The sequence below is a fragment of the Schistocerca piceifrons genome, chromosome 6 (genome assembly GCF_021461385.2).
Source record: "Schistocerca piceifrons isolate TAMUIC-IGC-003096 chromosome 6, iqSchPice1.1, whole genome shotgun sequence".
NCBI lineage: Eukaryota > Metazoa > Arthropoda > Insecta > Orthoptera > Acrididae > Schistocerca > Schistocerca piceifrons.
The window spans coordinates 362,712,387-362,725,395 of record NC_060143.1 but is presented as its reverse complement, the minus strand read 5'-3'; the positions used below and the strand labels follow the sequence as shown (position 1 = coordinate 362,725,395).

Sequence of the window (13,009 nt, the reverse complement as noted above, 5' to 3'; positions counted from 1 at the left end):
CCTATGTGAGGGCATAGGGATTAGATAAGGTGACATGTAAAACTGTTGGAAAACAGCCTGCTTGTATTTCTTTCCTGTACTCTAGTTGACTTGAAATTATTTAAAAGTATGGAGTGCAAAGTGTCTTTTATATGCATTGTTCAATGCTTCGACCAAGTCACAATGAGCACTCCAGCGAGCCAATAATTTTGTCACTGTGTTTCATGCCAAAGATAATGCTACACAGCTCAACACCTCAGATACATTTTACGTCCTCTCTGAAGTTGCATGATTTAAAGCTGTGTAGAATCAGTTAGTTGCCTGCCTGAAATATATTTAACTCATATGTGTGTGAACCAAGAAATAAACTTGTATTTTATAAAAATGAATGTTTGTCATCTCCTCCTAAACCACTGGATTGGTTATGATCGAACTCAGTACATATAGCATTTACTATCTGGAAAGAAGCATTGTGTAAAAACCACATATCTTCGAAAGGGGTGGAGGTGACACATAAGATTATCTCAGGAATGTCTGGAGTAATTTCAATAAAATATTGCACATGCATGACTCATATTTGTATTATTAGTATAAACCATGATCAACCATTTCCAGCAAACACAAGTAATCTCCCTTACGCCAATAATCTGGCATTAGCGAGTCAAGAGAATCTTTTGAAGATGTTGAAACCCACCTGCCAGAGTCGAATGTCTATTACTTCAACAGTCAACTTCATCCAAACCTAGCTAAAACCCAACTGCATTTGTTTCATCTTAATCATGTATTTTGCAAACTTAACATCACATGGCAAAGGATATAATTAGTAAATATGGCTCATCCAAAATATCTGGGAGTCACTCTGGATCATACTCTCATGTACAAGCAGCACTCTGAGAATATGAAAACGAAGGTGGAAGCCAGAAATAATATCCTCTGCAAGATCACTGGGGCTCTCAATCACAAATCCTCAGAATGACATCACTGGCAATATATTACAGTTCTGCAGAGTGCATGCCCAGTCTAGTAAAAACTACCCATGTAAACAAAGCTGACAAAGCCAGTGAACAAAATGTTTAAGCTTATTAGAGGATATCTGAAACCTATGTCACTTGTAAAACTCTACCTGTCCACAGCCATAGCACCATCATATATTCATCATAAAGTAGCAGCCAATTTGGAGAGAACTAATCACACTTACCAGCAAAACCATCCATTACTTGGGCTCATTCCAGCAGCCACACAGTTGAGGTCCAGAAGAAGTTCCATCAAGACTACAAACAATGGCAGCTTCAGCAAGGAAACCACTATGGATCCCTCAACTTGAGAAAAATTCAAACTAGCCATCTTCTTTGAAAACCCTTCCACCTCAGCAAGAACAGAACTGGATGACATGGAGGTCACGCAACCACCTTCCGTCTGGAGTTGGAAGTAACCTCCAGAAATTGCACTTCCTTGTGCATACCATCAACTGCGACTCCAGAGAAGAACATACCAAGGAACACTTACTGGTCTGTTAACTATGCCCTGCATCTTGCACAGAAGAAGACCATCTGCTCATGATTCCAGGTGCAATTGAAATTGCACCATTTTGGGAAACAGTAATGTAGCTTAATAATTTTTCTCTCTTTTGTTTTTAATGGAAATTATTACATATTGTACTTGCTTCTGACTAGAATGAATAACATAATTTGTATAAAAATACTTTGAGGGTAATACACCTGTACCTACAACCCCTATGAGTGGATGTGAGGATGAGAAGCTGAGACATGTAAAAATGTTTGATAAGGACTAATATTAGTATTGAATTGATAGATTCTGGGGTTGTTGATAAAGTTTCACTCCTAGATGTGTGTGTGTGGAGGGAAGTGGGGGGAGGGAGGAGTGCAAAGACAGTGACATATCAGCACATCTCTGTAACACCTGAAGCAATTTCTATCACACTGAGTACATACATCACTTGCAACCTGAAAAAATTACTATGACAGTTAGACTCACTAGCATCCCTATGGCTGAGAGTGGGTGTAATTACCTTATGAATGGGAATGGGGATAGGGATGAGAGAGAGAAAGAGAGAGAGAGTAAAATGACCTGTTGGTATTTTTTTCTTGTCTTTAGTTGACTTGGAATACTTGAAAAGTATGATGTGTGATTTGCCTCTTATCTGTGCTGTTCAGTGTATCAGTCAGGTCACAAGAATGAACGTAGTAGTGGCCAATAATTTTGTCAATACATTTCAAGACATAAGATCATGCCATACAGGTGAGTACCACAGATAAATCACCAACCTCCCTGGAGTTGTATGGTGTAAAACAGCAGAGAGTCAGACATACATGTGTGCAACATAAATGACAAATACGTAGGGAAAGGGGCAGGTAAAAACTTAGTTATATAAATAAGTCCTCCCCACCAAGTAAAAGAGGTGTGTAGCAGCAGAAAGGAACATAGAAAAGGACAACAAACTGTCAAGTTTTTAAACGAAGTCATCCTTTGGAGATAGCCCCCCCCCCCCTACACACACACAAGATATTTGTGTAAAACATAAAATTCTCCTTGGCAAACAACAATGTTATGGCATTAATGGCATCTCTATTGCATAGGTGGAAACCTTTATAACACAAAGTGGAGGAGTTGCAAGAAATAAATGACCCACAGAAATAAAACTAAACTCTGCAAGAAGGAATATAACATTATGGAGCTTCATAATATTATCTGTTTTGATCTTACAATCACTGATATGTATTCTCAAAAACTGCGTGTGAAATGCAACACTCACCAATGGACCTCCAACAGCTGCCTCTAGCTGCTGACATTGTTTGGAAGTGCTTGAATCTTGCCATACAGGTGATTCTTTCACTGAGAAACAGCCACTTAACTGTTCATGCATGAAGCGATCTGGTGAAAGTGATTCCAAAACTTTCTCACTTCCACGCTGCCAGTAGACAGATCCATGTTGCTATAATTGGATGAAAGAAAAGATTTTAGGTCTAGTTATTGCATGTGGTTGTTGCATGTTATCATCACATCTGTACACAATAAGTCCCATTCATTTTTCAAAGATATACAATGAACATCAAACTGGGGAACAGGGAAACTCAAAAGGTATGCTGGACAATCTAGTAGAGTAATGCCTCAAACCAGTATTCAGTAATCCAGATTTAGATACAAATTAATTCAGCAAAATGTTCAAAGTCTTAGCAATAAGCATAATTATTTATATACCACTGCAGAGATAACTCTGATGTTATAGATACAAGTGAACATTGGTATACAAATGAACTAATTTGTGTATGTCAGCCACTGTCCATGATCTTTTGCTCTGCCTTCAGCAGAAAAGAGAAACATAGCAGTGTAGTTGCAGCTCTAATGCAATAGATGTAAGTACTTTCACCATAGAGGGTAGAAGAACTAGCAGCAATTAATTACAGATAGAGGAAAAAGAATTTGTTTATTATAGTCTATATAGACCTCCCTGTGATAACCTAGATACTTTCTTTGAAACTCTTAATAAGCTGCTTGTTAATATAGACAGTAAATACTGCAATAAAAACAGCTGGGATAACATCACCAACTGAAGATATAAACAATGACTTACTGTGTACTGACTCCAGCTAAAAAAACCTATTGCTAGTACTTGATCTTTCCTGATAAATGAATGAGCTCCCTACAGAGGTCAATACCAGAAAATCTTTACTGGCAACATTATAGCTAAAATGTTTCACTTTACATGTAATGCATCAATTTTGAAACTTGCCATTTCTGAATTTCTGAAGACAATGCTTTTCAATTACTGACAGAATCTGAAATTCATTATGTCAGCAGAAAAAAATTTCATGAGAAAAACTTTAAGACTTTTCCACTGTGCAGTGCTAAAGGATGGTAATAGTCAGGAACTATAGACAGAATTCAAGAACTATCATGATCATTACAAACATTTACTATTAGACACTAGAAGCAAAAAATCCAGTCACTATGTGAAGAAACTTGAATACCACTAGCATTACTGTTTTGGAAGTTATAAACAGCTTCAGGGATAGTGATCTTAATGTCGACTATACAGGGAGTATCATCAAATATCACAGTAAGATCACAATTGTTTTTAAATGAATACTTTTCTTCTGTTGAAAAATTCTTCAATGACCACTTCAACAATGTCCAGTATAGATACGTGATCATTCCAGTTAAACAAAGCATGTACTTGGCCCCATCTAACAGCAAGGCAATAAAATACATAGTAAGGACACAAAAATCCAAAATCAGCAGGCTGTGATAGGTTGTCAGGCTATGATGGGTTGTCTATCAGCACTTTAGAAAAGTCCACAGAGAGCAAGTCTGATGCTTTTGCCACACCAGTAAATGATGTTAACTGCACCCAGTAGCTTCCCAAACAATATAAAAATAGCAAAAGTAACCCAATTTACAAGAAATGTGAAAAATCTAAACCTGAAACCTACCAACTCATTTCAATTTTACCTGCATTTTCTAAGATAATTTAAACTAATGACAATCCTGAGTAAATAGAAACTAATATTTGAAAATCAGAATGGCTTTGTGAAAACAAGTCAACTTTAGTAGGCCCAGCACAGATAATAGATGAAATTATAACTGCCATAGAGAACAAGGAGTATGTTACTGGAGTGTTCCTTGATCTTGAAAAAGCTTTCGATTGTGTCAACTTCATCATATTACTTGAACAGCTGTGAAACTTGAATATTATAGCAACTTGCTATGACTTGATAAAACAGCATACAAGCAATAGAAAACATTTTGCGTTGTTTAAAACCAACAGATGGTCAATCAAATCCAAAATTACTATTACCAAATATGGAGTACCTCAAGATTCAGTGTTGCAATCCCTTCATTTTTTGATTTATGTTAATGATATACTCTTCTTGTAACTCAAGAAATATACAGGTGCTGTGCAAAGTCTTATCAATGAAACAGTTAAGTGTTTCAATGAAAGCATCTAAATGTAAGTGCTTCAAAGACTGTAACAATGGAATTTAACTCTTGGAAACAAATAGAATTTAGTAGGAATTGACATTGGAAAAAAGGAAAAATGGACAAAATTCTTGAGATTCACAGTCCAGGACAACCTCATGTCGGAGGTGATATAGATTTCTTAGCCTGTAAGCTATTTAAAAACATATTTTGCCATAAACATGACTACCATATATTGTAAAGATATATATGTGTTAAAATGCATATCATTCATTATTCTCATTCAATTTGAACTATGCAGTATAAATATGGAGTGCAACAACACAAATCAACCTAAACACATTACTAAAACTGCAGAAAAAAAGCTTTCAGTATTATTTGTGGTGCCAAGCGCAGATACTCATATCGGAGCTGGTTTCCAAAATTCAGTGTGCTTATCACTATAGAACTGCAGTTAGCCTACACCCTAGCTACTTAAAACCTTACAACTCTCCCTATTAATAAATTAAATGACCAGCTCAAAAGAATTTTAACAAAAAACTCATTTTATTCTATAGATGAGTTCTTTATTTTTATGAAAATGCTTTACAAGAATATCGGGCTCACAGTTTTGGGCAATACACAAGCAATCTAATGATAATAATAATTTCTGACACTCTTTCTTACACATTAACAAACATAAAGTGTACTGAAGTGTCAAAATGATGGTTAAACACAAAAGTTTAGTTTGTAAACTGTAAACTGAAATATTCAGAAGAATAATCTGTACAATGTCCTAAAGCTGTATTATTTCTGGGGATTGTATAGGGTTATTCAATGTTGAATTATTATTATTATTATTTCTTTCCTTTCTCAGACATTATGTCTGGTTAAAAATGGAAAGTGACGCGGACCTTATTATTATTATTATTATTTTATCATTATTATCATTACTATCAAATTGATAAAACTGACAAATTCTCACTACAGAATAGTGTAAAAATTTTATGTAGGGCCAAAACTGTAGATAACTACATTATTACCAGCTCTAATCCCAAAAGACAATACCACATGATGACTGACACATCAAACTTTATTATGTCTAGAAAACAAATTATAATGGGTACACTAGCCATGGAGTGGCTCACAATAACAATATGACAATATATATGCAGAGGTAAACACGTAACTGAGTCAGTGCTGGCTGGGCCTGTCCCTAAATGCTGACAGCCAGCCGGTACAGTGCATGGATGAGAGACCATGTGCACATCCACAAGTGGTGGCCTCCAACATTTGTCAAATTTCCTGCTGGGTCTGCCAACTTCTGTGGGGTGCTTCACAACATTTGTCAAATTTCCTGCTGGGTCTGCCAGCTTCTGTGGGGTGCCTCACAACTGCACACCAGGATCTTGGCTGTGGATCTATGTGGGTCACTACCTTCCTTTGCCCCATTGGGGGCAGAGTATTGCTGACCCAAAATGTGAGTTGTGGATGGATGTGATGATGGCATCCACATCCATGGAGACCCCAGAGGGGAGAGGAGTGTGCAACCCCCAGCTCTTGCCACAGATCTGAGGATACAGAGCAAAATTGGCCAGTGGGAGGAGAGCCCCATGCACTCCCCCCCCCCCCCCCCCCCCCTTTACCCATCAAAACATGATGGGCAGTCCTAGGTGGGATCCATGGCGATGTCCAGCAGCAGTGCAGAAAGTGGAGGCAACACCACTACAAGTTCAGGTTCCTCCTGTGACATTGAACCAGCAAGGAATATGCACTCTTGCTGGTGTGCCTCCAGAAATACTGCCAGAGGCTGTGAGGCCATAGGATCTTTGTGTGGAGGTGCTGCCACAGGTGGGAGAGAAGGCTGGAACCCTTGTAGATAGGCAGCACCCAGTGACGGGGATACTGGCATAGGTGGTGTGGCTCACCTGGATGCAGAGCTGATTTTGATGGCACCAGAACTCATGGTCACCTGTCCATAGGGTGGAGACATGGTGGACATTCTGGCACACTATGACTGCTGGTATCCAGTTGGGGGCTCTGATCAAAACCACACAACCAGACTGTCAGCCACAGCTTAAAACCTGGTACACCAGAACAAAATGGCAGGTGAGATCCAGGACACCCTCTGTGTCCTTGACTGGCATCTGTGTAGAAGCTCTGCTAGACTACAGGAACCAATAGGAGCCATCTGATAGGCCATCAGAAAAAAATCTAATGCCTCTTTGGTGGGGAAGTCTTGCAGATATTTTTTCTTCTGGGACTTAAATGTGCAAACCATGAGCTCGGCCTACCTGTTAGATTGTGGGTGAACGAGAGGGAAGCAAATATGGCAAATGCCTGACTACACACAGAAACACATAAGACAAGAAATGTGGTCCATTGTCAGAAATGAGGGTAATTGGAAAACTCCCACAGAAAATTTTTTTGACAGAACTTGAATAGGGTCTTCAATAGTGGCCATGGGGCACTTGACCATAGATGGAAAATGCACAAGCATTTCAATGACAATCAGCCAGAACACATTCAGAAACAGACCCACAAAATCAACATGGATTCGTTTCCAGGGCTGGGTTGCCAGAGGCCAAAGAGAGAATGATTACCTGGGAGCTGCCTGTTGACTAGCACACTAGGGACATGCAGCAACCAAGTATTCCAGCTCTTGGTCAAACCTGGGACAGTAAACATGTATGCAAGCAAAGGGTTTGGTTCAGGGAGCACCTCAATCCCCCTTACATAACAGCTGTAAAACCTCCTGCCGCAAACTCCCGGGAATGACAACTCAGGGAACTGCATTGTCTGAGGAGATGAGGATGACCCCCTCTAACACTGAGAGATGATGGCGCAAGGCAAAGTAGTTGTGAAGTGGATCAGGCAAGTGGCCCAGAGGCCAAGAAGACCAACCCTGTTGGATGAGGTTGACTACCTGTCTGAGGACGGCCATTCTTGCCTTGGTGACTTGGGCACTAGTGATCGCAAAACCATCAACCGTTTGGTGGGAGGAGACATACACTGAAGACATACACTGATAAGCCAAAGCATTATGACCACATGCTTAATAGCTTGTTCTGTCCCTCTTTGAATGTAAAAGACATCACTGATTCTGCATATCGGGTATCTGACAGTTCGTTGGTAGGTTTGTGTGGCATTAGATTTCTATGCACAGGTATGCAATTCACATAAATAACAGATCACTGGTTTGTGTATGCAGTGATGGTGCCTGAAAGTGACCCAGGTTCCATAGGATATACATGAGGCAAATTTGGTCATTGAGAGATCAACATGAGTTCATGCTCCTCAAACCACTGTAACACATTTCTAGCTCTGACACATTGACAATTATGCTGCTGGAAGATGACATCACCATTGGGGGAGACATCAAGCATGAAGAAATGCAGGTGGTTCACAGCTGTCAGCAGGTCTTCGATTATTACCACAGGTCCCACGCAAGTGCAGGAGAATGTCTCTGCATAGCATAATACTGTTCCCACCAGCCTGTGTACATGGCATGTTGCATGTTTTGAGCTGTTGTTCACCTAGATGACAGTGTTTGTGGAGACAACCAGTGACCTAGTGTAGCAAAAGTGTGATTCACCCAAAGATTGATGGTCGAATACCAATGGTCCCATGCCCACTGCAATCATAAATGACAATGTCGTTGGGTCAACATGTCAACACATAGAGGTGGTCTCCTGCAGAGCTCTACGTTCAGCAATGTACGAGGTGCTATCCAAAATTTTTGGAACTGGTGCTACCATCTGTTGAAAACCTTACCTTTGGACTACTGTGTCACCATCACCCTCGAAGTAGTTCCCATCTGCATGTACAAAACCAGTCCCAGTGCTTCTGCCACTGGCCAAACATTTTCTGGAAGTCCTGTTCTTTGAGGGCAATGCTTCTTGAATCTTCTCTAGAGTGTCAAACTGACAGCCTTTTAACTTGAGTTTCAGTTTTGGGAATAGCACAAAGTCACAAGGTGTCAAATCTGGCAAGTACAGTGGGTGGGCTACATCCACCATGTTGTTTTTTGCGAAAAACATCCTGGTGAACAAGGACATGTGACAGGGAGTGTTGTCATCATGCAGCAGCCAGTTTCCTTGACACCAAAGGTCGGGCTGTCATCGCCGCACGTTTTCATGGAGCCGTCGCAAACCATTACAGTAGTATGCGGAATTCACTGTTTGGTTGGGTGGGACAAATTCTTTGTGCACAATTCCCATGGTATCAAAGAAAATGATGATCATGCTCTTCACTTTGCTCTTCACCTGTCTCGCTTTTTTGGGTCTTGGAGAGCCACTCAAACATATGCATATGGCTCATGCTCTGTCCCCCAAACACTTGTTGAATCATTGCAAGGGCCTCCATAGCGCTTTTCCCAAGATTCACATAGAATTTGATACACACGCACTGTTCTGTTCGTGGATCCATCGTAAAATCGCCACACACCAAACACAGAGCATTACGGAAATCACTGTGGACACACAGCATGTCCTCCCAGCTGAATGCCACTCTGCCCACTGACTCATCAGATATGCAGCTCTTGCCACCTAGCGGTGCAAAGATCTACTACTCCTACTTTCCAGATGGCAACACCAGTCCCGAAAAATTTTGGATTCCACCTCATAGATGAGTGGTGTGCTCCAAAACACTTGTGCATGCACCAGCTTTCAGCAGACACACCACAGATCACTGTCTATCCTACATTACAGAGCACACAAGCCGCTGAACCCCAAGTTCTATAGTGATTCATGGACGTCCAACCATTTAGTACCTTGTGGTAGTTTCACTGTCTATCTACCTCTTTCTGTGGGCACTCACAACAGTAGCATAGACATTCAACCAAATTTGCCATTTTGGAGATACTCGCTCACAGGCTGTTCTTAAAAATAATCTGCATTTTGTCAAAGTTGCTTATCTCAAAGGATTTACCCATTTGCAGCCAATATCTTCACTAGAGTGATCCCCCATCTATGTCTGCTCCACTTACATACTTTTGTTACCACATCACCTTCCCAAAATGCCACAGTGTCACTGTGGGCAGTGGTCATAATGTTTCGGCTTATCAGTGTACGTGTCACTTATGACGAATTTATTACTACATTTTGATTTTGTATGCCCTGAATTAATGGATATTTTCTAGATAGGATAGGAACCTTGGAATTATCTGACATCACAACTGATTATTATATAGTGTATGTAATGAATGTGGCTGTAGTAATGAGAGTTTTATAACTTTTCTAAGTTCAGGAGGGCAGTGCATTTGGCTGCCTTGAGTAACTATCGGTTAATGACATCCCTTTTTATTATTCAAGATGATTGTGTCACAATGGCCAGTCATACTGTCAGCCACACATACAGAATGTTGGTTTCAGCCAATAAGTACTACATCTGTAACAGGGCATGAGTTACAACTTGAGTGGTAAATATCTCATGAAGACCAGACTAGTATTAGCTCATGGTTTAGTTCACATCAGCACTTTACCCAAAAAGTAATTCATCTCAGGGTTTAGTTCATGTAAGTATCTTATTCAAAAAGCAACCCCTTGTGCAACAGAGAGCATTTATCTGACCAACCGTGGATGTAGCTCACAAAGGGAAATGAGGCCACAGCTTGAAGGGGTGGGGTTATTCTGAAGGTGCCGTTTGTGACTGGTGTGGAGGATCAGTCAATGAGACATATTGCAGAGTATCACTCACTACATTCTTTTAAAAGTGGTGGTGGTCTGACACAAATAATTTGATCTACCTGTCAAATTTGAACACTAGCCTATATATGAATTGTGTTTGTACATGTCCTGTAATGCTGTACTGTACTAATAACAACAATTATTATTATTATTATTATTATTACATAGTGCCAGAAAAAAATAGTAGATCTGGAAAGACGAAATCGATTTTGATCCGGTGACAGCATATCCCACCTGGGGGATAAGAGATTACTGATAATGGTTTCAGCCATCTGTGTCTACCCTTTAATAAAATGGGAGTTTGAAAAGTCTGTGCAAAAATAAAAACTACTTACGTGTTTGGGGTGAACCTTTTTTATGTTTCGACATAGTCTCCTTTTAGACTTATACACTTCGTCCAGTGCTGTTCTAATTTGTTGATCCCTTCTGAATAACAGGAATTGTCCAAGTCTGCAAAACAGCTATTAGTCGCCCTCCTCATTTGAATAAAATCTTTGTCCCGCCAGTCATTTCTTCAAATTGGGGAAGAAATAGTAGTCTGAGGGAGCCAAGTCTGGAGAATAGGGGGGATGTGAAATGGGTTGGAAACCTATTTCCATTAATTCTGCGACCACAACTGCTGAGGTGTGTGTTGGTGCACTGTCATGATGGAAAATAACTTTTTTGCAGTCCAATCACCGGCGTTTTTCTTGCAGCTTGGTTTTCAAACAGTCCAATCACTATGAATAATATGCACCTGTAATATTTTTACCCTTTTCCAGATAGTTGATGAGGATTATCCCTTGCAAATCCCAAAATACAGTCACCATAACCTTTCTGGCCGAAGGAATGGTCTTCGCCTTTTTTGGTGCACTTTCTCCCTTGGTAACCAATTGTTTAGATTGTTCTTTGGTCTCAGGAGTACAGTAATGTATCCATGTTTCATCCACAGTGATGAAACAACGCTTAAAGTCCTGCAGATTCTTCCTGAACAGCTGCAAACCATCCTTGTGACGCTTCACACGATTCTGTTTTTGGTCAAGCATGAGCAATTGCTGAACACATCCTGAGGATAGCTTTCTCATCTCCAAATATTTATGCAAAATATTATGTACCTGCCCATTCGCAATGCCCACGGCACTAACAATCTCATGCACCTTAACTCTTCTGTCATCCATCACCATATCATGGATTTTATCAACGATTTCTGGAGTCGTAACATCCACAGGGTGTCCAGAACATTCAGCATCACTTGTGCCCATATGGCCACTCTGAAAATTTTGAAACCACTTATAAACTGTGCTAATCGAAGGTTTCAGAGTCACTGTAATGTTTATAAAGCTTCTCTTTAGTCTCCTGAGGCGATTTGCCTTTCATAAAGTAATGTTTAATCACCACACGTAATTTTTTTTTCGTCCATTTTTTGACAATCACTTGACTTCATTGATTCACACGAATGCCAATCACAAAGAAATAGACCAATATGGCTGAAACTTGGTGTTCGTTCTTTCCAAAGATGCTACTAGCTAAACATGACCTCGATACGCGCCGGTGGTGCCATCTCTTGGGCTTTTCAAATGCCCCTCATAGGGAATGCTCACAGCCAAATGGCTCAGTGTGGTGCAAATGTGTGAAGCAAGTAGACAACCAAACCATGAAGATACACTTGTGCTTCCTACAGCCAACTGAGCAAGTTTGAAAGGGGGCAAACTGTGAATTTTCAAGTGGTGGGACAGTCCTTTCAGGGAACTGCCACATAAGTTGGACGTGCTGTGGTTGCTGATATCAGCACAGACACTCGCCATGATCATCGTATTGTAAGGGGAGCAATGGCAGACTGTACAAGTACCATAGCACAGATAAGAGAGTTTGTGAGCCCAGACGTGTCAAGACAAACTGTTGTGAACTGGTTATTAGCAGTGGTACTACAAGCCTTCACACCTCTAGCCCATCTTCCACTCATGTCACACCACTGACATGCATGGCTCGACTGCCTTCAGAGGATCATTTGGAAGATGTAATGGGCTGCCCTGGTCTTCAACAATGAAAGCAGATTCTGCCTGCACAGTAGTGATGGTTGTTTGTGCTACAATGTAGACCCTGTGAGTGCTCTCTTGTAGAGTGCATTCATCCAAGACTCACTGGCCCTATCCCAGGCCCTGCAATGAGCTACAACTCTCATCCACCTTTGGCGCTTCTGGAGGATATGATAATCAATGCTGGTGCATGTAGAATGTTGTTAGACCCGTTCTTTTCCCACTCTTGTCACAGGAAGGTGATATGTTGTTCCAACAGGATAATGCTTGTCCACACAATGCCCATGAAACTCAACATGCTCTGCAAGACATGCAACTTCCTTGGCCAGCACGTCTCTGGATTTGCCTCCAATTGAGCACATATGGGATACGATGGAACGAGAAGTGACTCATATGACATACCCAACAACT

General features: G+C 40.5%; 1 protein-coding gene across 2 annotated transcripts in view; it reads right to left on the bottom strand.

Moving 5' to 3' along the window:
• The window catches only part of LOC124802518 (xylulose kinase-like), a 131,688-nt gene that overhangs the window by 71,878 nt on the left and 46,801 nt on the right, over positions 1-13,009 (bottom strand). For both annotated transcript variants that reach the window (XM_047263358.1, XM_047263359.1), the window contains exon 4: positions 2,753-2,932. In XM_047263358.1, coding sequence (XP_047119314.1) covers positions 2,753-2,932 — 180 coding nt within the window. The remainder of the gene's footprint in view (positions 1-2,752; positions 2,933-13,009) is intronic.